General features: G+C 45.8%; 1 protein-coding gene across 1 annotated transcript; it reads right to left on the reverse strand.

Moving 5' to 3' along the window:
* Positions 1-171: 171 nt before the first annotated feature.
* On the reverse strand, positions 172-25,306 carry TMEM233 (transmembrane protein 233). The gene is made up of 3 exons (XM_034791298.1): positions 25,124-25,306; positions 12,091-12,225; positions 172-2,207 (listed from the first exon to the last, which is right to left on the reverse strand). The coding sequence occupies exons 1-3, from the start codon at positions 25,304-25,306 to the stop codon at positions 2,196-2,198; spliced, it is 330 nt and encodes a 109-aa protein (XP_034647189.1). The 3' UTR covers positions 172-2,195.
* Between the last annotated feature and the right edge of the window lie 238 nt (positions 25,307-25,544).

The following is a 25,544-nucleotide window of genomic DNA, read 5'->3' on the forward strand; positions in this document are numbered from 1 at the left end:
GCCTGGTTCCTTTTATTCTGAAACCTAATTTCTCCGAAGTGGTTTGAAAAAAAACCAAACTAATCATTAAAATAACAATAATAAAAAAAATGAGTGACAAGGAACCTTAGGAAAGACACTTCCCACACACCAGTGTGAACATGATTAGTTAAAACCAATTTTATTCTGCCTCTCAATGACAATTTTGTTACACCTGATAATAATGCAAGTTACAAAACATTTGTAATCCGTGAAACAGTATCCAAAAATCATTAAGACGTGCTCAGAACGGGGCAGTTCCTGGGGTTATTGAAATCAGTGGCAAACAAACTCCAAACTGGGCAAATTCTACCAGTGTAAATCCTGACCTTCGTGGAATGACTCAAGATTTATACTAGTGTCATTAAGAACAGAATTTACATCACTGACTTCAATGAAAAATCAGAAATTGGCCACCATGAAGGCAGAAACAAACAACCCCCCCCACAGTACAATTCTGTTAAAAACCTAACCTCAGTGCACAGAAAATACACTCTGTTGCCGGATAGCTGCTTTGACAGGCACAGATTTCTGAAGATTATTCCTTTGCAATAGCATAGTTGTACTCGTTCCAGGCATGATTCTCTTCTCATTGACGCCTGTTTTACACCAATAAAATTCTACTGATTTCAATGGGGTCACTCCTGAGTTACACCATTGTGAATGAGAGGAGAATGAGTGTACGTTGAAGTTGTAATAATAACTTAGCCAACGGAACTACAACGACTTACCCCAGTGGAGGATGTGGCCCTCCATGTTAATCTTTACTGCACTTCGTCCTTCTTGAGCACCGATTATTTTGCTTACAAAAACAAATTTGTTCTCTTAAGTTTTCAGCTAAGAAAGTGCAGTTGTATTGTCCTGCGTTCTGGTGTTTGCTTAGGGGCAGCATCTTCCCTCCTTAGAGTGCATCTACACAGCCCCTGGCAGCAAGCCCGCCCCCTCCCTAGGCTTCTGACTCCAAGCTCCAGCCCAAGCTGCCGCTTCAAGGCATTGTCTACACAGCTATTTTTACAGTGTTAGTGCAAGCCGTGCTAGCCCAAGTGTGTTGTCCCGGGCTGAGAGGTTCTCTACCCTGGGCTGTGTAGACGTGCCCTCACTCTTACTGATCAGTACCTCACTCTCTGAGCAGGTTGTTGTATTATTAGTCTGATGCTACTCAGCGTAACTCAGGGTGGCAGGATCTGTGTCTTACCGAGTGCGCTGACTTACAAACGATCGCGGCAGGATGAGTTGGTGAATCAAACACAAACACTAATGAAGTGGGGCACAATCTGATGAACTGATTTGCTAGAGACACTGTAAAAAAATGGATTGACAAGCACATTGACTAAAATGCACCTACTTTGTCAGAAAAAAAATGAGAAAATGTTCTTATAGACACAGCACGGAAGAGGAAAATATGCTTAGTGCACGTTCAAAGTGTGTCTGTGGGGGGACAATGCAAGGTGGCTCAACAGTAGAAGACAACAGATGTGAGAGGTCGTTTGGAAGAAATGCATATAGATTCACAATATGGGACAAGAGATTCCCTTCATAATCAACTGATTGAAATCAGCCTTCAGATGGTGAAAAAAAACAAGGTGATAGAAAAGCTCGGGATGACTAAGAAGGAAAGAACTTGGTGACTCTATAGCAGAGAAAAACTGACCATAAATTCATTATTTAGTATGATTACATGCTAAGGCAATTTTAAAATATTATACAAATCTTTCAGGGCCCAATCCAAAGCCCCATGATGTCAATGGGAGTCATACTACTAGCTTCACCGGGCTTAGGATGAGGCCATGAATCATATGCTGTAAACAGTATAGACAAGTTGGTTTTGTGTCACTAAGTTCAACCAGTGAACACCCATGGATTCAGGGCACCCTCTGCATAAGAGAGAAAGTAAAGTCGGTCACAACGGGCCAAGAACCCACTGTACATTAGGATAGGAGGGTGTGCATTGCTCTATACCAAGATTCTTTTTCAAATAAATAACTTTGCACATCTGGTCACGCTGCTTTGATGTGCTAACTTTGGACTATTAGTTCATCCACCAGCAACTTGCCTCTGGAGAGGGACTTGGAGGGTCAAATCTAACAGTCTGGAATGAAGGATTTTTTTCCCCCTTCTTCACGCATTTCCTTCCCAGAGTTTAGATAACGATAATCCTTCATGCTCAGTCCTGGTCTTCAGATAGCATGCTGCAATGGCACAAAAATATGTATTTTTGAGAGAGAGAGAGAGAGAGAGATCTGCATTTAAATTATTCATTCTACAGGCCTAATGGATGCATTATTTAATGGCACTTGTTCCTATTAAAAACAAACATCCCAGTGGATTAGTGGTTCAATATACTTTTGAAGCAAAGCATTATGTTTCCATTGGCATCAGTCTACTCTCAGTCAGACCTGAATTTTTAATCAGGGTTACCTAAATCAGTGTAGGCTAGGATTGTCTGATTGCCAGGAAACAGTCTGATGTTTGCTAAGGGGTCAGTCAACATTTTCAAAAGGGCAGTAGGAGCTCTTTCCCCTCAAACTGTAAAAATCAGCCAGGCAAGAACATGGTTTTGCAAGTGACACCAATGTCTGATATTGTGGCAATGCATTATGGGTTGTCAAGGTCCTTATTCAAGGCCTGATCGCCCCTCCTGTGGGCCGTGGGTAGGGGAGGAAAACTCTGAGAGGTTCCCTTTATGGAGTTTCCTGCCGATTCTTGTGTTGGGGGCAGGGCCTGCCTGCCCCCCAGAGAAGCAGCAGGTGTGGCCCTCAGAACCCATGACTCCCTCAAGGGTTCTGCTGATTTCACAGAATACTCAAGGGTGCTGGGCTCTCTGTTGTTCCCCCTCCCTCTTTTCTGGACAATTTCCATAACGTCTCCCGCAATCAGCTGCCCCAGAAATGCCTTAAAGGAGATGCAAAGCATGGAAGAGGGAGCTCCACTAAACAGTAAATGCAGCCTCAGACTGTGTTTACTCTTTAGCAAATTTACAGCTGGGAACTGAGCAGGACTAAGTCCGGTCCTCAATGGAAAGGGCAAAAGCTGGTGCAGAAGGTCCCCTCCATGCACAGGTCTGAGGGGAACAATTGGGCCATCATTTTTTATTCAGTTCTTACTCAGGGAAATCTCCTGTTAAGGCTGGAGAGAAGGCTATCGGAGTCAGGACTTAGAGGATTCTCTGCCATTCTCAGGACCAGGCCAAAGATAAATAAGGACTTCCAGGCTTGCCCTAAGTTTTGCTGGGGTGCCCAAATTGTGCCCAATCAAAGGGGCTTCGCTACCAATCTGCCAAGAGCTGGAGCTGCCCTTAGCTTATGGAAAACAGAGCAGGTTGCAGCCAGCCTCGTGAGGCTGCAGAGTTCACAGGTCTGAGCATTCAGGCTATATAGGCCACTCCATTAATAAATAGGAGGGAAGCTGCAGGCCATTTTGTAGGATGTCTGTCTCCATCCATTGTGTCTTGTCTAAGATTGGAAGCTCTTTGGGGAAAGGACCGCCTTTTTGTTCTGTGTTTGTCCAGCACCTAGCGTAATGGGGTCCTGGTCACTGGCTAGGGCTTCTGGGTGCTACAGGAATGCAAATAATAATAATCATTAGCCAAACTTTGGAGCCCCTGCCCTAGGTGTGTTCTTTATCCTCCTGTCAGAATGCTGATAACACTGAACAAATCCGGACTCTGCTTGCCATGGGGCTCTTTGGTTTATAAATATCTTTAACATGATGCCTGTGGGCTGGGAGAAGGCCTTTGTGGAGGGATGGCTGTGCGGTTAACATCACAGTCACATTAGTGTTGGAGGAGGAAGCATGGCCATGCAGTCTGAGACCAGAACAGTGAGTGAAAAGATCTGGGTCCTGTGCCCACCTCTGCCACAGACTCGCTGTGTAACCGTGGGCAAGTCAAGTCATCTTGCGACTCCTTAATTTAGCCTATCTGGAACATGGAGAATATAATAATTTCAAGACTCACAGGGCATTAAGGGTATGTTTACGTAGCCTGCGGCAGTGAGCCTCCCAGCCTCCTCGTCAAGAGACTTGTCCTAACAGGACTCACGCTAGTGCTCTAAAATGCCGAGCCCGAGTTCCAGCCTTGGCAGCAACTTCGAAGCACTGTCTACAGGGCTATTTTTGGACCGCTAGCATGAGCCCTGCAAGCCCAAAGTCTGTCAACCTGGGTTGGGAGCTCACTGCCATGGGCTGCGTGGTCATGTCCTGTGAGTCTTAATACACTCCTGATTGTCAAGTACCTGGAGGTCTGCAGGTGGAAAATGCTACAGAAGTGAAGAGTATTATCGTTATGTATCTTTTCCTTCCACAGAGTAATTGAGAAATTAGTAAGAAAAGATCTCAGTGTACACTGTGCCTGGCAGATTGCACAATTGCTTAATCCTCTTCCTTCCAGCAAGGATTGCCCAACACGAAATCATAATGTCTGGGGGTTAGCTGAGGCCCTGTGATTGTTAAAAAGAAAGGGACTAGTACTTTCAATGGTTTTAGAAAGCCTGACTGTTCCCATATCTCCTCTATGAGCCACGGGAAAAGGTTATTTCCTGAAAGCTCTCTGGGACTTGCATGGGGTGAAGCGCCGTCTAAACAGAGATAAAAGGGGGAGTCAAAACGCTTCTCTGCATCAATATTAAAATATCCTAACAGTTGGGATGAAATTCTAAAGGAGCTGAATACAGACTGCCCTCCTCATGTGTGTATCCGTCAGCTGGTAACTCGATTCGCCCTTTGGCAGCTCGGTTCCTGACAAATTGGGAGGATGAGCTGTTGATGTGAATGAAAACTGCTCCGAGTGCCTGTCCATTGGCAGGCACCCCTTGTATCCCTTCCCTTTAGTATTTTGGCCACCCCTCCTCATCCTCGGGCTGTCTGTATTTCACAGTCAGGTCTATACAGCTGGGTGAGTGTTTTTACTTTGCTGTATCAGTGCTTAGTGGTTCCCCACATTTCTATTCAGCTCTCTCCAACTTACTTTGACTAGTAAATCCCTTTGGTGCCCCATACCAAAGAACTGGTCGTTAGCGGACGTGTTTCTGTGCTTAATGGGAAAACAAAACAAATTTGATCTCTAACTCTGCTCCCAACAGCGCCCGCATCACCACTTGCACCACCACTTGCACACATGTTCGAGTCAAACTGACGTGGTTTTAAAAATAATGACTGTAAAAGGCTGTATAAAAATCACAGATTACTCACAGAATCGGGAGCAAATCCAGTCCTGCTGCAGAGGGTGAGGGGGCTCCCCTGGGAGCATAGTATAAATATGACAAATAAATATGCTTTTAAAAACATTGAAAAACTGGGGCCTCCCTCATTTCACTGCTGCGACCTGAGCTCAGGAGTTGTGTCCTCGCTGCAGCTAGTGAGACCGGAATGAAATCTGTAGCTCCCTGGACTCCACAGCTGTCAGCAGGAACACAACTGTAAGACCCTCTGCTCCACAAATCCAGGTCTCTGTCAGCTGCACCAAAGAAGAATCCCCATTCGCTATAGCTGGGGCAGAGAGGAGAGCTTTGGAAGGCTGCACTCACCAGCAGGCAACATGGATCCTCACCCAAAGCCCAGTGAGGTCGGTGGAAAGTCTCATCGACTTCAATGGACTTTAGCTCAGGCCCATGATGACATTGGCAGGTCCGACATTGGCACACCTACCGTTCACTCTGACTAGCCCCATTACGGCGTAGTTATGGCCTAACGCAGTGTGAAGGGAACTGCTCCCTGCCCTGTTTAGGTCGTATTGGCTCCTGCAGGGCAAACACAGCTTTTTTCACCTAGATAAAATGCCTTTAGCTTCACATTTGGGGCTAAACTTGGTGGTGAGGTAAGCAGTGGCTTAAGTTACATTTTAGCAAGTCAGTGTGAGTGTCAGTTACATACCGAAGGAGTGGAAGGGGTTGTGCATACAGGGAAGGAAACTAACAGGAGAGGGTACAAGGTATAGCAGGGAAGGGGCCTTCTTTATCTTACACCTTCTGTTTGGCTTTGTCTGCATTGGGAATAGCCCCGATTCAGTAGTCAAAGTAGTTCAACTAGCACTGGCTCCAAAGCATAGACAAGGACAGGCCAAAGTTTGCACCGATTGAGATAATCAAGTCTTACCCTTGCACCATTAGTGAAAATGTCAATCGTGCAAATATAGAAACAAAACTCAAAATCTGATTTGGCCTGCTCCTCAGCTGGTATAACTTGGAGTAAGCGCCATTGATTTCCAGATGAGGATTGGATTTATACCGAATGAGATTTTCAATCTTCTCTCGAAAAGAAGAACAGGAGTACTTGTGGCACCTTAGAGACTAACAAATCTAATAAATTTGTTAGTCTCTAAGGTGCCACAAGTACTCCTGTTCTTCTTTTTGCGGATACAGACTAACACGGCTGTTACTCTGAAATCTTCTCTCGAGTTGCCCCAGTGAATTGAGAAAGTAAATCCATCTAGTTTTGAAAGTATCCAATTTAAACCAAACACAAATCTGTTTCCTCTGAGGCTGGTGCTGCTAAGTCTGTATTCTGCTAACAATTTGGCCTCTAAACACTTTGTGCATTTGTTTTATTTTGAAACAACATTTCCGTGCAAAATTTAAAGGTGAATCTAAACACGTCTCATTCGACATGTACTTGCTGTGAAATCTATTAATGCAGCTAAAGTGACCCCAGGGCCAGGCTAATGACTGGGCAGACGGAGCACTGGTTTAGAAACTCCAAACTGTGGGGCGCTTTAGCCTCTCAGTGTCCTACCGAACATTATGTCTAGGGACTCCATACTCCCTTAACCAGGCTGTACCTCATACTATCTGTCAGATGTCATTTCCCAGCTTAAAATGGATGTTTCCCACATGTCCTTGTGATGCGGTGTCCACCCTGCACATGGCCTGCACAGCTAAAATAGGCCCATTAATCTACAGGCTGCCCCTGGAGGGGAGCGAGTGACTGGTAAAGCCGAATGGCTGATGAAGCTCAGCTGGGGGAGGAGCTGGGACAGGCTTATAAAGAAAGGAAGTTGGTGGTAGGAGGAGGTCTGCAGGGAGGAGCTGTGTTGTCACTCCCTAGAGGGGAGGGGAGTTTGCTCAGTACAAGGAGGAGAACTAGGTGGAGAGTGAGCCCTGGGAACCAGTCTTGGACTACAGACTCTGACAAGTAGCTGAGAGGGGGAAGTAGCCATGGGGAGCAGAGGGGGCTGCAGTGGTAACCCAGAGGTGGGCCAGATGATAGGGCAGAAAGGTAGGAAAGAGCCCAGGGAAACAGCAACAAGACTGGACCTTGAGCAGATAGTGGTGGCTGGGCGTAGGGTCTCTGGCTGCAGTCCAGAGTGGTGGGTGGGCCCAGGTTCCCCTATTGTCTGGGCCAAGGGCCTTTGACACCTCAGAATGGGAGGACTAGGTGATCTGGCCGGAGGACTGAATGATGAAGAGGGCGTAACCTGAGTCCAGAGAGAGAGACTGCGGGGCAAGCAACCGAAGGAGGGGGCCTCAGACCAGTTGAGAGCTAGTCCCCAGACAAGCCACAAAAGGAGGCACCCCAGCAGTGAGTAGTGAGCTCCATTACAGCCCCCTAGAGAGAAAGTGCTATCCTGACAGACAGGAGAACAACTTCTGCTCTGAGGGTCACCCGTACAAGCCCAGAACTTGGCTCAGTGTCTGCCTCCTGGTAAATCTTTACCATGAAAACAGACTCTAGACATTTCCCAACATATTGGGCCAGCCTCCCAGCTGCTCTAACCCTCCGACTGGTTCCTCAGGACTCAACAGAGGGATTGAATAAAACTATTCAGGCTATGCAGAGAAGGGCAAGATTCCTCCGAGGGTAGGAGCTCACTGAAATATAAAGAGCTCTTCTCCCTTCTGAATCCACCAGTCCCCTGCCCTGATCTATTTTCAGTCTGCTGCAGAACAATCTTTGGCAGTTCCTGTGATACGCAAGCTGCTAGTGGACCTCGCCACATGCTCTAGTTCTTCCCAGCTGGGTCTGATCTTTGAGCTCATCTGCAGGAGCGACAAGGCCCTTGTCACAGAGAGCAGAATTCGAGGGCCCAGGGGCAGCCTGATTCTGCAGGCACATTGCCTTAGCAGGCCCATAATCTGTCACAGAGAATGACAAACCTAGCAGTGGTCACTCCAAATCCATTTCTGTTCATGCCACAGTTCAGAAATGCCAGACTTGGCTAGAAAATTCAAGGGGAATCCCAAGAACACCTACCGAATCCTGTTTCCCCGTTGAAGTTAAGGTGGGGCCTGCAGTTAATAGAAAGTACAATTCTTGCCATTGTTTTGTGTTGGGGTGGAATATCCCTCATTTCCCCCTCTGCTACGGCTACCATCACTACCCCCAACAGCCCAGCCCTGCATTACTCGGAGTTTCCAGCCAGCTGAGGATGGCTTGGTGTGGGTACCACTGGAGCCTTCCTATAACTCTGATCCAACACTAGCCTGAGGGCTTGCTCCCTCTCCTGAGGGACTGAGCACATGTGTATCTTCAGGGATGGAGGGGCCAAAAGAGGAGAAGCTGGAACAAACTGATAACAGTGGCTGGGATTATGAAAGGGACCTAACGGAATCAGGTGTAATTCAAAAGGAGTAGGGTCCTTTGAAAACCTCTGTTGTAAAGTGCAAGTCACCAGATGGTCTTAATCCAAAGCATTCTGAAAGAATTTAAGCATGACAGGGCTGAGCTTCTACCAAAAACAGGGACTCATTAAATCAGCGACTGGACCAGAGAGTAGCAAATATTGTATGTGTCCTAAAAAAAATGCTAGGCGTGATCCTGGGCATTACAGGTCAGTTAAGCCATTACGCCAATAACAGATAAATTGGATGAAGCAATAATGAAAGAATTATAAAACACTGAGCCGAACATACAAATCAGCCTGGCTTCCGTAAAGAAAAATCATGCCTCTTTAATCTGTTCAAATTCTTTGAAGGAATCAGCACACTAGTAGATAAGGAGAAGAGGCAGGTATAATTTCATCAAAGCTTTATGAACGCCCAAGTGAAGTTGTCTGCAAGCTCCTCAAGAAACCAAGTAGTCTTGAGAGGAGAGGTAAAACTGGCTGCAAACAATAAACAAAGAAGAGGAATTTTCCAGGAGGTTAATCGTGGGGCATCCCAAAGGATCCATAACGAGACTTGTTATTAAATATCTTTATTAGTTATCTGGAAAGGAGATGAACCGTAAGGGGGCAAAATTTACCAGTGACCAAAATCATTTAGGCTACTCAAGTCTTGACAAGACTGAGGAACTTAGGAGGGAGCCAGCAATGACCGATGATGGGATAACATGACAGCAGGTGGAATTCAGTGTTGATAAACACAAGTTAATGCTACTTCTACATGCTACTGGCCCAGCTTTTTATATTAACTATATCCTGGCTGAAAAAACAGTACACGTCATAGTACACAGCTCCGTGAATACATCTACTCCACACACAGCAGCAGTCGTCAAATAAAGCAAACTCCAGGCTACTTTGCACCAATGTAAAGGGGCCTTAAAGTCAGTATAAAAGCAGGTTTCCCGCACAGGTCCTTTTCCATTACCAGTGTAACATGGCCCTGCTGTAAATGACACTCAGGCCCCGGACAGATAATATGGGGACTATTATAATGTCATTATTTACATCAATGTTACACTCTCCACTGAAACACCGTGGGCACCCTCATCTCGAAAAGCATTTAGTGTTCAATAGAAATGGTCCAAGGAAAGGCAACAACAATGAGTAGATGCATGGGAAGACTTCTACTGAAGAGAGATTAGAGGTTTTCACACTAGAAAATGAAGACTGGGAAGTGAAGAACATAAGAATGGCCCTACTGGGTCAGACCAAAGGTCCATCTAGCCCAGTATCCTGTCTTCTGACAGTGGCCAGTGCCAGGTGCCCCAGAGGGAATGAACAGAACAGGGAATCATCAAGTGATCCATTCCTTGTCACCCATTCCCAGCTGCTGACAAACAGAGGCTAGGGACACCATCCCTGCCCATCCTGGCTAATAGCCATTGATGGACCTATCCTCTATGAACTTATCTAGTTCTTTTTTGAACCCTGTTATAGTCTTGTCTTGGCCTTCACAACATCCTCTGGCAAGGAGTTCCACAAGTTGACTGCATTGTGTGAAAAAATACTTCCTTTTGTTTGTTTTAAACCTGCTGCCTCTTAATTTCATTTGGTGGCCCCAAGTGCTTGTGTTATGAGAAGGAGTAAATAACACTTCCTTATTTACTTTCTCCACACCAGTCATGATTTTATAGACCTCTATCATATCTCCCCTTAGTCATCTCTTTTCCAAGCTGAAAAGTTCCAGTCTTATTAATCTCTCCTCATATGGCAGCTGTTCCATACCCCTAATATTTTTGTTGCCCTTTTCTGAACCTCTTCCAAGTCCAATATATATTTTTTGGGATGGGACGACCACATCTGCACACAGTTTTGAGAGATCCTTTTGTAGCTCTTCACAGTCTGCCTGGGACTTAACTATCTTTAGTAGTTTTGTATCATCTGCAAATTTTGCCACCTCACAGTTTACCCCTTTTTCCAGATCTGGTAAGAATATGTTGAATAGGACTGGGGCCCTGGGGGACACCACTATTTACCTCTCTCCATTCTGAAAACTGACCATTTATTCCTACCCTTTGTTTGCTATCTTTTAACCACTTACCAATCCAAGAGAGGACCTGCCCTCTTATCCCATGACTGCTTATGAAGAAAAAGAGGCATATCAGGCAGATATCAGAAAAGGTCAGTTGGGTGAGCCTGTTTGCACATTCTCATTATACAAGAAAAAGGAGAGCTGCTGCCCCAGTCAAAAGATTCCTCAATGACGAGAGAGAGGAGAAGGAAAAGAAATGGAGGGGCTGTGCAGTTAGAGAGACGGGGGAACCCAGTGAACCCGACCGCCGGAGTCTGTGATCCTATCAGGTTTCAAGCAAAGCAAGGCAAGTTTGGGCAACTATTTGGACAGGAGACCTCTAAGGAAACTCTTGGCTTTGAGTCAGTACAGGAATCAATATCTCGGTATGCGGCTAAAGGGCACTGTGCTATTGGAGGTTCTCTCCTTCCAGTGAGCTAGACAGCTAAGTCCCTGACCTCACGTCACTTTTCATAAACATAGGTGTGCTGTCTCCAGCCTCCTATGTAATTACAGTCTATTTCCTTAACTTCTCCCTGCAGTCATTGTTCTGTCTGAAGTGGTTGTGCACTGTTAAACGGCCACTGCATTCCACTCCCCAGAGATGGCTGCATTTCAGTGGTGGCTGAGGTGCTCTCTCTTTACAGGTTGTACGTTAGCTTGTAAAGCATTTTGGATGCTTTAGGGAAGGAAGGGGTTCTGTAGAGGTTAGATGATAATAAATGGATTTGACTGTGTGGAATGCACATTGCTAAAGAGAAAAGAACATATTATTGCTCTGCCTGAAGAGAATATATTGTTGTCCTAATGATTTCTGTCCTGTTTTCATTATAAATGTGTCCTCTGCCTGGATAAATCATTTTAGAGAGACAAAAAAGGACTTGTTTCTCCTCCAGGGCTATAAAAAGATAAAAGCTGATCATCTGTACATAGGAGTGTGTGTGGACAACTTTCACTTATAGCAAGGCAATGAGAAACAGATGGTTGCTTTTTGGCATGATATTGCTAGTTAATACCAAAAAATGAATCAGTAATCACATCTCTTCTCCTGTTTGGCAATGTTACAATAGATCCAGTGTCTCTTTTCTGATCCTGAGATTTGGTATTTATACACACTAGAATTTTGCATCTGAGGAGCTCCATTCACTTCATTTTACAGGTAGGGAAACTGAGGCATGGAGCAATAAGTGACTTTCCCAAGGTACACAGTGAGTGAGTTGCGAAGGTTGGAGGAGATCCCAGTATGCCTATCACGCAGTCCTCTGCTCTAACCACCAGACAACACTACCTCCTTTACTTCTAAATAAGAAATAATGCAAAAATTGCTTTTAGTTAATGAGAGTGAACCCTTGAATTATAACATGAACATTGTGAATAGTGTCAGTCTGCCATAGTCGTCAATCTCTTATAATGAAGCTCCTGTTCAAGGAAGAACTACTTGTATTGGAAACGACCAAACTTTTCTTACCGTTGTGAAGTGAACGACACAATAGATCCCAATAATCAGAAGGCCAATCATGATTGATGCCACAGCAACCCAGAGTGCATTGCGACCCAGTCTTCTTGATCCTTCTATGTCTCCTTGACTATAACTATTTAAAGCCTGCAGAACAGAAACAGAATTTGTGACTATTGTTAAACAACTCAATCCACCCCTCAGTTCAATTGATGTCACTACGTTTAGTGCCCTGCATTTTGGGACCATAGACAAGACTTCAGAATACTGAGCATTATTTTTAGAACACATATTTGTACTAAGTGAGGTTCATTGTAACAAGGGATTCTGGTTTCCAGTTTCTATGTTCACAAAATTTCAGGGCTTATTCTTGGCTAGTTTAGGTCTCAATTGTGCAACTCTAAGGTCTTGTCTACACATAAAAAATAATCAAGAATAAAGTAGCATGTGAATTCAAAGTGGATTAATTATTCCTGATTTAATCCATTTTGGCATCCAAACATGGAGTTAATTAATTTGGAATAAGGCACTCTTATTCTAGAATAACACATGGAGTTAATCAGGAATAGTTAATCAGGAACATCTAGTCCAGAATAACTTCCCAGGCAGACAAGCCTTTACTTCAGTGAGTAGCCCCACTGAAGTCATCAACATAAGGATTACTGAATCAACGCCCACCACACTCATTCCCATGCATTACTGACTTGCACTATCCTAGAAAAACCTTTTTTTCCAGCTTGATTTGAATTGTGATTTGCATTTGAGCAGAAATTGGCTGTTTCGTTAGCAATGAAATAACCCCAAAAACTAAAAGAAAACCAACCGATCTCATGTATTGTTTACGCCTGTTGTATTACATTAGATGGAATAAATGGGCCCAAAAAGTCAAAGGTGTTAACGTGACCCTGTCACTGTCCAGACTTACGCAGTTTTAAACAAGGCTTGGTTACACAGAGACCCCAGCCTGCTTAGTACCATGGCAAACACACCAGAAAAAATCTTTGTCACCCTTTTTTAAAGATACAGAAAGAAGAAGAAGGGAACACAATTCAAGCATTTGCAATGTAAAGTATTAAGGAAGGCTTTCATTTTAGCAACGTCCCTTGTTCCCGTTTCCTTTAGTTGGAGAGAGGTTTTAGAATGAACCCCCTTCCCCCCCCCCCCAGCCATTTCACAGACTCTTAGATGGTATTAAAGCTGGCAATAACAGTCCTCTTGGGGAAAAGAGAAGACGTGAACTGAAATGGACTGGAGCTGTTGTTGTTAGAATCCAATCCTGTTTCCTAACCAACAAGGTAATCGCACACAACAGGGGAAAGAAATGAACAGCACAGGTAGAAAATGCAGCATCTCTCTCTGGTGTTGATTCTCACTTGCAGCCTCACTGCTGGAAAAACACACGTAACCCTTCTGCCCATCTAAGTTGGCAGCAACAAGGGCCGGGTTCTGTATCTAGGAGTTCCCTTTCAATAATGCAATGCAAAACCGGCTCGAGCCCCCACCCAGTGACCTGGGACAATTTACATACCACTCCCTGGGTGCCTCTAAGAGGCAATACTTCCCCTCTCGCAAACACAGAGTCTGAGTGTAGCAGAAAATGTTTAATAACATGAGGTAAACGACATCAGCATTAAATTGGAAAAACACCACAAACAGGATTCATAACACAAACCATGAGCAAAAGACCCACCCCAGCAAATTGGGCTGTGTCCTTTCCCTTTGGTTCTTGAATCCAGCAACCCCAAAATCACCCAGAGTCCCCAAAGTCCAACACCCCCAAAGTTTCTTGGCTCCAGCAACCACCCAAAGTCCCAAAAGTCCAACAACCCCCAAAGTCTCTGTCCCTGGTCAGTGCAGCCCCAGAGTAAAAGGGGCGGGGCACGCAGGGTGTTAAGGGGCACCTTATGTGATCTGAGGCCGGCCGGCCGTCTCTCCGTGGGGTTCCGCCACAGCCTTCACCACGAGTCAGTCCACTTCCTGCCGTCCCACGAACTGCTCTGCTCTACGAGCTGCTCCACTCCGCTCACAGCCCTATGAGTCGCTCCAGCCGTCCCTGCAACCGTCCCTGCAAACAGCTCTGCTCACCGTTCCTTGGACCGCTCCAACCGGCCCCGCAAGGCTCCGCGCCGCTCCTCCGGTCGTCCCCGCAAATTGCTCCACCAGCTGCTTAGCAATATAGCTTCAGGCTCCCCCACTAGTTAACACAGCACTCAGCTCTTAATATCTTCAGCTTTTGTAATTTCAGCTCATAGTAGGGGAGCCCCAGTGCTGGTGCACCATTGGCCCAAAGTGAATTCAGCTCAGCAGCCTGTAACTAGACTTCTAATAGAATCAAAGTTAGCTCTGACATTTAACAGTGAAAAAATGAAGTGGTGTAATTGGTGTTTCAAGCCCTCAAAGAGGGCCAATACCATCAGATATAAATACCTAGCCCCATCTTTTCTCAATTCACTGGGTTTTGTAACCCATGCCCCTTGTCAAGCAAGTGCTACTTAGGTAATGGTGAGTCCTTCTGTCATACAACAGTTCCACTGGCCTTGATTCACAGAATCAGGGTAACAAAACTTTATTCTTCCTGCCCCAATAACAGAGAAACTGGGGATCCCACACTAGCCAAAGTAACCACTTTCAGTTCCTGTTGTTTCATGCCAGGCGGGTGGGTGTGCCTATGCAAACAAGATCAGCCCCTGGAGTTCTTTTCCACACTCACCATAATTCACCACCAGATGTCAGGGTAGAGCTCATCCTGACTCTGCTTACACAGAGGACCGGCACATTGTCTCATTAGCCACTCTGAACTTGTGCAAACTTGGGCCAGTATCTGGCTGCTCAGGGCACTGCTTTCAAAGTTTCCTCCTTGGTCACAGGCTTGCAGCAGTGTTGCGAAATACACAGATGTGGCTGGCTAAGCCAGACTCTTATTAGACTGAAGGAAAAAGGAGAGGGACAAGAGAGAGAGAAATAAGGTGGGGGAAGGAAAAGGACACATGGGGTGAGTGGAGGGGTATATGACAAAGTCTTACATCCCATGCAGTAGTCAGGATTTAGTCGGGGCTGGTGGAGGTGGCAATGCCATCTGGGTGCCTCTCTCTCTTGGCTCTGTCTGGTCAGGCTAACTTTCAGGCTCAGGATGACAAAGGTCTTCCAGGGTCCCCGGTAGATGGTGGGGGTGGCGGCCATGATGCTGAAGCTTGCTCCTTCCCCTTCTCTCTTCTTTCGGTCAGGAAGCGTTTCCATCCATCCGTCCGTCCATATTTTTCCCTCAAAGTCTCTTCTTTTATTTTTACATACCCCAAAAGGGAGTGATTGGTGAAATAGCCCGTCCGCTCATTACTGTGTCCACCAAAGGCCTAATTTCCAACACACCAATTTTGGTTCACCGATTTCCAGTCCCACGTATTGTTTATCAGCCATGATTTTAGCAGTGCTTGAGTTATATCACGAAGTCTTTTTGTTTGTCTTTTTGTCTCCTATTTGCACCTTTTCTCATCAGCATTGACTGTTATAGGTTATTGTGACACTTACCTTGTTTGTGAACAAGAACTGAAATGCAGAGAGCATAACTAGGAAGAGAAATGGATTGTTATTTATAGCCAGCAGCATGAACAAGAGGTGAACCTGTCAGAAATGCCTCAAATGAACCTTGCCAATTTCTGACTTTTTCCCAGTGTTGATTTTTCAAAGCCAAATTTTGAAGTATTAATTGTGGTGTTAACGGGATAGGCAAAGCAAAGAGAGCTACTGTAGCACAATAATAGGAATTCAAGAGGATGCTTATTGCGCAGGGATTTTGTGCGTTTAGGTTTTTGTAAAGCATGGCATATTATTAATAATTAACATAATACAAATCCATAGTACTCTGAAAAATATGGCATAATAATAGTCTGTTTATACACACACACGTATATATATATATTATTAATGATATATAATACACATATACGGTGCCATGATTTGGTAGCCACTTATTTAACTATAGCAGCTGCTCTGTAGATAAGGTAGAAAGCCCGATTATGCCCATTTTCCCACTGAAAGCTCAGTGTCGTCCCCCCGCCACCCCCCACACACTGTAAAATTCCAAGTAAAAATGCTTGTACTCTTGTGTGTGTTTTGTGGCCAGCAGTCAGTAGTTTTTAACCTAATTTGAGATTATTCCGACAAGTGGTTTTAAAGCAGTAGGACTGAGGGAAAAAATAGGCGTCCTTCATAGTTTGAAAATTCTTCTAATGCTTTTTGCCATGTCCTAGTTCAAAATGGTTCACCTGGGAGACTTCAGATGGAGGTTTACTTGAAAGAGCTCGGCGAGATGCTGTGCACAGGATCAAATTTGAGACACTGGATAGCGTATAAAAGAAGTCATTCACTGGCGAATTAGGACCTGCAGAATCCAGGCATTTTCCTAAAGATTGTCACATCCAGGAGGATCGTTGTGGAGCTGAGTTGCCTGGCTCAACTACAGTGCCTTAAAGCACCCACCAACGCACATTTCCACCACAGTAAAGTTTCATGAACACATCTCTGATACTAAATCTGACAATTAAGCCCCATACTGACATTTGTTGTTTTATGTAAAACAAATGTAATGTCATGATCTGGGCCTAAGAAGCACTATTCTATGCCTAACGACACTTGGGTCACATTTATGACCCATGGCATCTAAGGACCTTTTCCAGAGCCCCATGCAGGCAATGAAAAGAGTCTTCAATGGCCTTTGGATAAGGCCCTCAGTGAAGAGTGGGGAATGATGGTCTGACAGGGAATTTATAAAGCATATCTTTTGCTATAGACTGCACATAACTGTAAAGAAGGCTGGAGCTGGGGTAATCATAGGACCCATTAGTCTTTGTGGTCAGTGACAAGATGAGTCTATGACTGTTAGAGGATCAGGTATCTCAGTGTTTGTTTTCTTTTTTTGAAGGTGGTGCTGGTGGCAACAGTTACGGTTGGGTGACTTATTGGGCATTTACCAGATTCAAAAGTCTGCATTTCTTTTATTTTCCCCTTCCTCCCATTCTTTTGCTTTTTAAATAATTTTTACCTTCAATGTACTGGTATGCACTCTCAGTCTTAATTCAGATTGAACTTGGCTGTCAATGTGATGGTGTCAGAAAACATTTCCGTGACTAAACCATAACACCTTTACTAGTAGCTTGTCTACTGTTCCATACAAAGGCTTTCAGGCCACTGAAGTGCAATTAGAACTGGGGGGATACCAAATGTTACTGCATTACCTTTGTTCCCCAAGGACCTGATGTTTAATCTTGGATCGATTTAGCAGCAGTCAGCATTCAGCATTAGAAACAGAGCAACATAATTAGGGGCTATCATCTGCCAGACACAGTATATGCTCTGTTTATTAGTGAACAGGCCAAGCTTTATGGGCCAAATTCATCGGTGATGTAACGTCTCTGAACTCAGAGGAATTCAACTAGGGAGGAGGAGGAATTTGACCTTATGGACCAGATTATGGTTGGCCTTGTGTAGGTGTGCCAGGATTAGTGAGAGTGTAAAGAAAACCGCTAGGTGGGCACGGGATTTTCCAAGGGGGAAATTCTGCAAGATCATTTTCTCTTTTTCATTCCATGGTCTGCAAAATGAAATTATAACATTTTTCTCATGTCGGGTCAATCAAAACATTGTGTCCTGACTGGACATTTAAAATAAATATATAAAATACAATACATTTTGAAACAAAAAGTCATTTCTAAGCAAAAAGTCAAAGCATTCCTCTCCGGAAACATCAAACTGGATCCTGGCAACATTAGTTGAATGTTGTGTTGGGTTTTTTAAAACGAAACTTCATTGAAATCACCATGTTCCCAGGAAATGTTTCACTTCGATTAATTGACATTTTCCAGCAGAAAAACATGCAATCGTAAGATTTCGAAACAGCTCTTCTAAGGAGCCTCCCTCCTTGTATCTAGGTGCAAGGGGCAGACACCATTCAGGCTCTTATACGCCCTTAGTGCCGGATCCCGTCACCCTTACTCACATCAAATATAAAAATTTTATTAAAGTGTTTAAAATGAAATATACACAAGTTAAGAGGGAAGGTACTGTACATCTGGGGTCAGGCTTGGGTTATGAGGGATTACAGGTGTCGGTTGCCAGGGTGAAGAGATACATACATATCACATAACCGGCATAGACCCAGATTGGGGTGCAAGAGTTTTTCAAGTGTCAGTGGATAAGTGGGCTTGGGTACGCCACCCATGGAATGAATAAGGAGTCCAAGTCAGTATCGGTGTAGCGAATGAGTACATGGGTGGGGTGTGTCCCTTGGTTCGTCAGGGAAGGAAGTGGGTTATTTCCCTGGTCGGCGGTCTCAGTTACTCAGTGTGGTATTGGCGGTGTCCTGTGATGTGTTCCGTATACATTCATTACACGCTGAGTAGTCCCTCTGATTTCTATGGGTGGCAGAACTGAGCCCATAAAGACCAAATGGGGTGCTGACCCTAAGCCCTTTGCACTACCCAGCAGTGGGAAAAGTCGCACCTAGTCCTCTCAAGAGCTGTAGTAGTGACTCTGCTCCTCCCCACAACCTGGGCACTAGCCATTTGTCTCTCCCTCAGGCACAAAATATCTGGGAGTTCCCACTAGACATGTGGCGTCTGCAGTGCCTTCCAGTGCAGATTGCAGCTTAAAGCCACAATTTAGCCCCGTGAGTTCACATCTGCCCTGTGTACGGGGCCCTGGATGGCAGCCTCAAAAGCCCATGTAGAAAAAGTTCACAGTTTACTCAGCAAGAGTGGATTGATTTTTCCAACCGCTTCAGAAGTTCTCATCTGTTCTAACAATAGTTGGACACCCACGCTTCATTCCACAGGGGCAAGAGTCAAATCGGATGTATGGAAGTCACTTTGGAAACAGCTGGTGAGAGATGAGCTATGGCACTCAGGTGACTTGCCTTCAACTAATAGAAACCAGCCCAACTGATCATTCTGGCAGAAATCCAGCGATATGTCCTGAGACTCGGCTATTGTGCCCAAGTGGGGAAATGCCCAGTCTATCTGTCTTTAAACTAGCAGAGGGATATCCTGCTTCACTGAGAGGTCTCTCTATTATTATGTCATGTTGGTCAAAATCTTGCTTGTCTACTCAAGCAGTTATTCCAATGACTTTACCAGGACTATCTGCATGAGCAGAGCAAGCAGAGGTTGGCTTGCTAAGCTATTTAGAAGGATGGCGGGGAGACAAGGGGATGGTAAAGTGAAACAGGGAACTAACTTTGTCACTCTTTTATGTTATCAAAAGAAATCTCAGGTTTTCTCAAATTACACTCTTGAGGCTAAATTAAAAGTGGTTTATATGGAAGGGAAGATCCTGGGGTTGGAACAAAGGACTGGGAGTCAGGGTTGCTGGGCTCTATGTTGGTCTTTGCCAAGGGGAAGGGATAGCTCAGTGGTTTGAGCATTGGCCTGCTAAACCCAGGGTTGTGAGTTCAGTCCTTGAGGGGGCCATTTAGGGATCTGGGGCAAAATCATTATTTGGTCCTACTAGTGAAGGCAGGGGGCTGGACTCAATGACCTTTCAAGGTCCCTTCCAGTTCTAGGAGATAGGATATCTCCATTAATTTAATGACTTTGAGAATGCCCTTGGGTAAGTCACTTAATGTCTTGTATCCATCTGCAACATGAGTCTAAAAATGTTTACTTATTTACCTCACAAGGGTAATATCTTAGTGTTTTTAAAGTGCTTTGAGATCCTCATATGGAAGATGCTACAGAAGTACAAATCACTATTAAAACATAATGGTTATTATTATTAAAGTTGCCAGGTTGGATTTTCTTAGCTGCTTGCAAGAAAGGCCTCGATTCCTAAGGGGAAAATAAAAACTTCATCCTACTCTTAGAGTGGTTTGTTACTTCTAGCATAATTATTTCCTGTTGAACACATGATGCAGGCTGAAATGAAGCTTTTGGCAAGGCAGGGAGCTACAAGTCATGGCTCTATAAAGCTATTCTAATGTATTTCGGAAGCATGAAGGAAAGCTTCAAGGTGACCTGCGTGGGCACCGGATGGATAAATAATTCACACTGCATACAGTACTTAAATAAATCATGCTATTTGAATAATGTTATTTTAATAAAAATCCCTGGGTGAGGAGGAGGCAATTAGCACGAAGGGGCAAGCACCAGATTTAAGAGACCGGCAGGAGAGAGGCTCCTTTGTCAGGAGGCTTATACTGAACAGCATTAAGTAGATATTATTCAAGGATAAAATGGATATATGGGAGGGACAAACCTAAAGCCCACAGAAATCAATGCGAGTCTTTCCACTGACTTCAAAGGGCTTTGGATCAGGCCCTTGGTTCTCCACCCCTAGGACACCTCCAGCTGTTATAGATCTAAACCGACCCAACCCCAATCTTATTTCTAGGGCTAACCACTATGTCTAGGGTAATATGTCTATCTGTGTTTAACCTCTTAGTCTTTATCTAGTTTCAATAGCAAATCACAGCCACTTGGAGTCTAATTCCTTATGAAATCTCTCAAATCCCTCCTCTCTTGTTCATTTTGAAGTCATAAACCAATTAGAGGCCTGATCCTGCAAACCCTTGTTTCTTTCAGCCCTACTGCTGTCAGCAGCTTTACTCATGTGAGTTAGGACTACTCACTCATTTATACATACAAGAGTTCCTCTGTTCCCTAACTGGCCGTCCTGCACTCATGGGCATAGAAGTTAGCAGGATCGGGCCCTACGGTTTTAATTCATTTTAAGTTGCTTACTCTGTGAAGCATTTCCACAGTACAGTGCTTGCTCATAATTCCTTAGTCTGAAATCTGGCTGTTCATTGCAAAGCAAAACAAACTGGAGAACCCTCCGCGTTTTACAGATGGCAAATACCTTAGAAGTCAGCCTCCCCGCTACACTTATGACTTTTAACAGCCTCAGCTGACATACCTGAAGACAGAGTTATCCTGTTCAGAAGCATCGTGGTATAGTGGTGAGCATAGATACCTGAAGACAGTCTGTGCTGCCTGGCAGAGCCCTTCCCCGGCTTTGCAGGGAAGCGAGGCTCCCTGTGCTCTCCTGCTCAGACTGACTCTGGCTGAGAGGAGGTGAGCAAGACATACTTGCCCAACGCTACCAAACCATCAACAAATGGGCAGGGCGGCAGCAGAAAGGGCCAAGGAGTGAGAGGCTTCATCTCCCTTCCATCCTGTCCCATATTAGCAAGCTGGGCACACAGGGAGGAGTAAGCCACTCTGCACCCCAGGGCGCTGGTACAGCCCCCCCGTTTCACGTCGGTGTTTACAGGGATGGACTGACTATATTGTGTAAGTATATGGTGGGTATAGCTAACAGCAGCAGCAGATGTGCTTCAGTACACCTGCCAAGCATTGTTAGTTATTTACATTCAAGTAACAACCCCGCCCACGCCTGCCTATACAAGGCTCTGGGCACCCTAGTGCATAATTAGCTATTGGCTACTTTTTAAACAAAATGTCCTTTGGATGTTCCCAATAAACCTTCTAAAGGGGATAACGTCACACGCAAGGAAATGCGAGCGCACGTGCCTCACGCCGCTGACCAGAACAAACGCCTCTAACAGTGCTTTAAAAACACGGAGTGGGGAAGGACCCGCTTCAGAGAGCAAGCTCCATCGTTTTGCTTCCACACTCCCACCACTTCTCCTATGGACCTCGTGCAATGCCTCTGCTCAAGAAAAGTAACGTACAAGCAGACAAGAGTCAGCCAGTTGCAGCAATGCTGGACTTGGAGTCCAATAAGTTGCCATTATGAGCCTCATGCCTTGAGTTCTGGAGTCTGTGGGTCAGCTGCCCACCCTGTTTGAAGGATTCATCCTGTCCAATCAATAACAGCCACCCCGCACAGAGAGCCACGGCAACTTGAAGTCTTTAATTCATGACTTGAGGACTCCAATAACTCAGCCAGCAGTTAGGGGGCTATTATAGGAATGGGTGGGTGAGGTTCTGAGGCCTGCAATGTGCAAGAGGTCAGATTGGAGGATCATGATGGTCCCTTCTGACCTTAAAGTTTACAAGTTGATGAGAAGTAGCTCTTGAGATGCCACTGCAAATATCAAACCACACGTTGCCTCGCTGGCCACTAAAACAAAAGAGCTGAAGAGGAGTTGCCAGTAATGGACAACGAGGGGTTAACATAAAGGGCCCAACCTTGGTCCCACTGAAGCCAATAGGCGGCTCACCATTGACTGCAGCGGGAGCAGAACCAGGCACAAAATTAGCCATGGCACCTGGACCAGGTGATCTTCTAAAGGAGGAGACACAGAATCTGATCCAAGCTCGACGAAATCAATGGGCTCAGGATCAGGCGTAAAGAGAAGAGCGAGGTAGAAAGCTGAGGAAGATCCTGGAGAATAATTATAATTCTACTTTTCACTTCTGCGGAATCTTTCATCCCAGGAGCTCACACACACCAATTAATTAAAAACCCAACACCCCTATGAGGCTGGTAAGGGATACATAGAAATCACTTAATCCAGCGTTATAAAACAGCTGAATGTGGGGTGGAACACATCAATGGTTTAACACTGCACAGCAACACGACACGATAGCTTAAAGCACTAAAGGAAAGAAGAATACAATATACAATTGGAATTGCCAAGGAATACAGTTGGGGAGAATGTAAGTTTGGCCCAGACATTGGGGTAAACACTTCTACTCTTGCAAAAAAATACCAAGCAATCTTTAATGACCTCAAGTGACCAGGACCTCAGTTTTACAGCTTATCCAAAAGACAGCACCTCCAGCATTATAGTGCCCCATCATCCTCCTCTTGGACTCACTGATCTCGTGTAGCAATGAGTTCTATGAAGGAGGCAAGGAATAAGGAGGAGAGAAAAATAATTAGGATGGGTGGAAAGGTCCATTCAGAAATACTCAAGGAAATAAGATGTAAAATGGATAACAATGTTGAATTATCTGGTTTAACAGACAAAGTTAATTGGAATAAAACTTTGTGACCAAGATAACAGAACATCGAAGACTTTATTTGAATCATCTTTGCCTCCATGTTTTAGGTCTGATAAGTGTTTCAGCTTTCATTTATCTGGCAGGAGAACATGAGGCCGTGTCACTGATTTATGCCACTGACATTATTATCTCCTTAATGGTTTTGTCTCAGTAAGGTACTTAAACACATGCCTAACATTAAAACCAGCACACAGTGCCATTGACTCCAATGGGGCTAGTGCTCCAAGGTAAATGTGCTCAAGTACCTTACTGATCAGGACCTGTATTCTTAGTAGGATTGCCAACAAAACCAAAGGAAGAAAATGCTTCAGAATTCAGAACTGCAAATCTCCAATCTCCTTTATATCCACTGTGAGCAGCGTCATGAACCAGCTTCCTCGTGGCCTTGCTAATATTAGTATCTGGAAACAAACCAGCTGAGTAAAAACTAACCCCAGGCAGGACTGCAAAGATGCTGATAGGACAAGGGGAGCACTTGGAAGAACCTGACTCTCTAGCACAACCCCCACCATCAAGGGCATCTGCCCTCAAATTGTCAAGTCAGGCTGCAGCCCTGGAGTCCTTTTGGCCTCTTTATTGCTACTGGGTGCTCAAAGAGACATGGTGGCAAAAAAAAAAATCACCCACTTCCCCCCGTGACTGGCCCGAAGATGCACTCCGTCCCATTAGACATAGTTCAGGCTGCGGAGATTGATGCATTTTAAGCCCCAAGCTTGTACGTTGTGACTCCTATCTAGGAATGAAACCACATACCCCCAAATGCGCCAAGTACCACAAAACACAGGAGCCCTTCTGCTTATTAACACAGGTGCCCACGAACACATTGCTTTGCGTGCTGTCTCCTTGGCTCCCCACTGAATCTAGAGTGCAGTTCAAGGGCTCTGTCCTGACATTCAAAGTCCTCCATGGGATTGGCCCAAGCCACCAGAGAGATTGCTTCTTCCTCTCCCAGCCAGGCCCCCCACAACAGGTACCGTTCCTCCAAAACAACAGAACCGTCAACCAACAGGGGGACGCTCCTCAGCGCAGGAGACAAAGACTGGCTTCGCTCACACAAGAGAAAGAAAGCGCGCTAGAGAGGAGAATGGGGGGAGGCGGGGAAAGAAACCTTTGCTGTATTTTATCATGCATGCTCCTCATAGCGATGCCAGTCAAGATCACAGACTGGGTATTTAAGAATACTTTAATGGAAAGGACAGATCGGCTCTGACCCTTTGGCTCTACAGATCAGGAGTATACAGACTGTATTCTATACTGCAAGAAGGTCGCTTATCCACTAGCTCAAAGACAGGCATGCAGGTGTGTGCTCTCCTGCTTTACCCCTCTTCAGTTACTCAGCAGTTGTAAAGAGGTAAAGTGTGAGGGGAGGTTTAAGATCAAAGGCTGACTCTGTCCAGAACGTTATTGTGTTTTTCCAGTGTTGGGGGGAAAGGGGGCAGAATACATTAAAAAGAAACAAAAACCCACCCACCCAAATCCTTTGCCAAGTGTACAGGTGAATTGACAGGAGAAGGCGTGCTGCTGTGTTCGGAATTCCCTCTGTACGCGAGAGAGGTTTGAGCAACAAAATTTAGAGCCAAATGTGAGCTCCCCAGAGTTGGAGCTGGCCTTTTACAGCTATGGAGCCCGCTGTGGAGTTTGCATAGGTATGCTGGGGGGAGTCCAGCCCCCTTCCTGTGCATACTGGAGAGGGGTGAATACTATCCGAAGGGGGTTGTTGCCTGGACACTGAACTAGTCACCACTCCGGGCACAGCAGTGGGACAGACCAGAGCCCGGGGAAAGGGAAGTCTCTCTCACAGCCCAGCAATGCTCCCCCTGATGCCCAGATGGGCCGAGCTAGGACAAGGCTTCCTAGAGCAAAGGGACAAGGGGGGGCTCCGCAGGGAGGACCTGAGCAAACCGAGTCCGGCTGCTGCTGATCTCATTCCGGAGCCCGTGGCGGGCAGTGGCTGCGGGACCGCCCAGGGCTGGGTTACACCACCGGGGGCTGGGGGGCGTCGATCAGCCCCCAGGGACAATGACATTTGCCAGCTGCCTGCAGGAGGCGGCCAGCCCGGGCAGGGGCTCTCCCCGGCCACTCACCATGATGGAGAAGACGAAGGCCACGATGTTGATGGGGTACGCGGGGCAGAAGCAGGAGAAGATGCTGAGGACCAGGTAGTTCTTGGGCATGGGCTCGGCCTGCGGGGGCTCATGCTGGACGCTCGTCTCGGGGCTGCCGTGCAAAGCCCGCTTGAGGTCCGAGTTGGCGGCGGGTGCAGACATGGGCAGCGGCCGGGGCGGGAAGAGCTCGGCAAAAGGCTCCGCTCTCTGGGCTGGGAGCTCCGCGGGAGGGTCTGAAATCCCAGCGCCAGGCTCAGGGGAGCCGTGACCTCACCCCGCATCTCTCCTCCCCCGCCCCCGGCTGCAGGGAAGGGAGCCAAGAAAGTCCGCCCGAGAGACACGCGGCGCGGCGCGGCGCGTTCGCAGCCGGAGCCTCATGCTACGCGCCGCGGAGCGGGGC

This window comes from Trachemys scripta, chromosome 15, assembly GCF_013100865.1.
Source record: "Trachemys scripta elegans isolate TJP31775 chromosome 15, CAS_Tse_1.0, whole genome shotgun sequence".
Taxonomy (NCBI): domain Eukaryota; kingdom Metazoa; phylum Chordata; order Testudines; family Emydidae; genus Trachemys; species Trachemys scripta.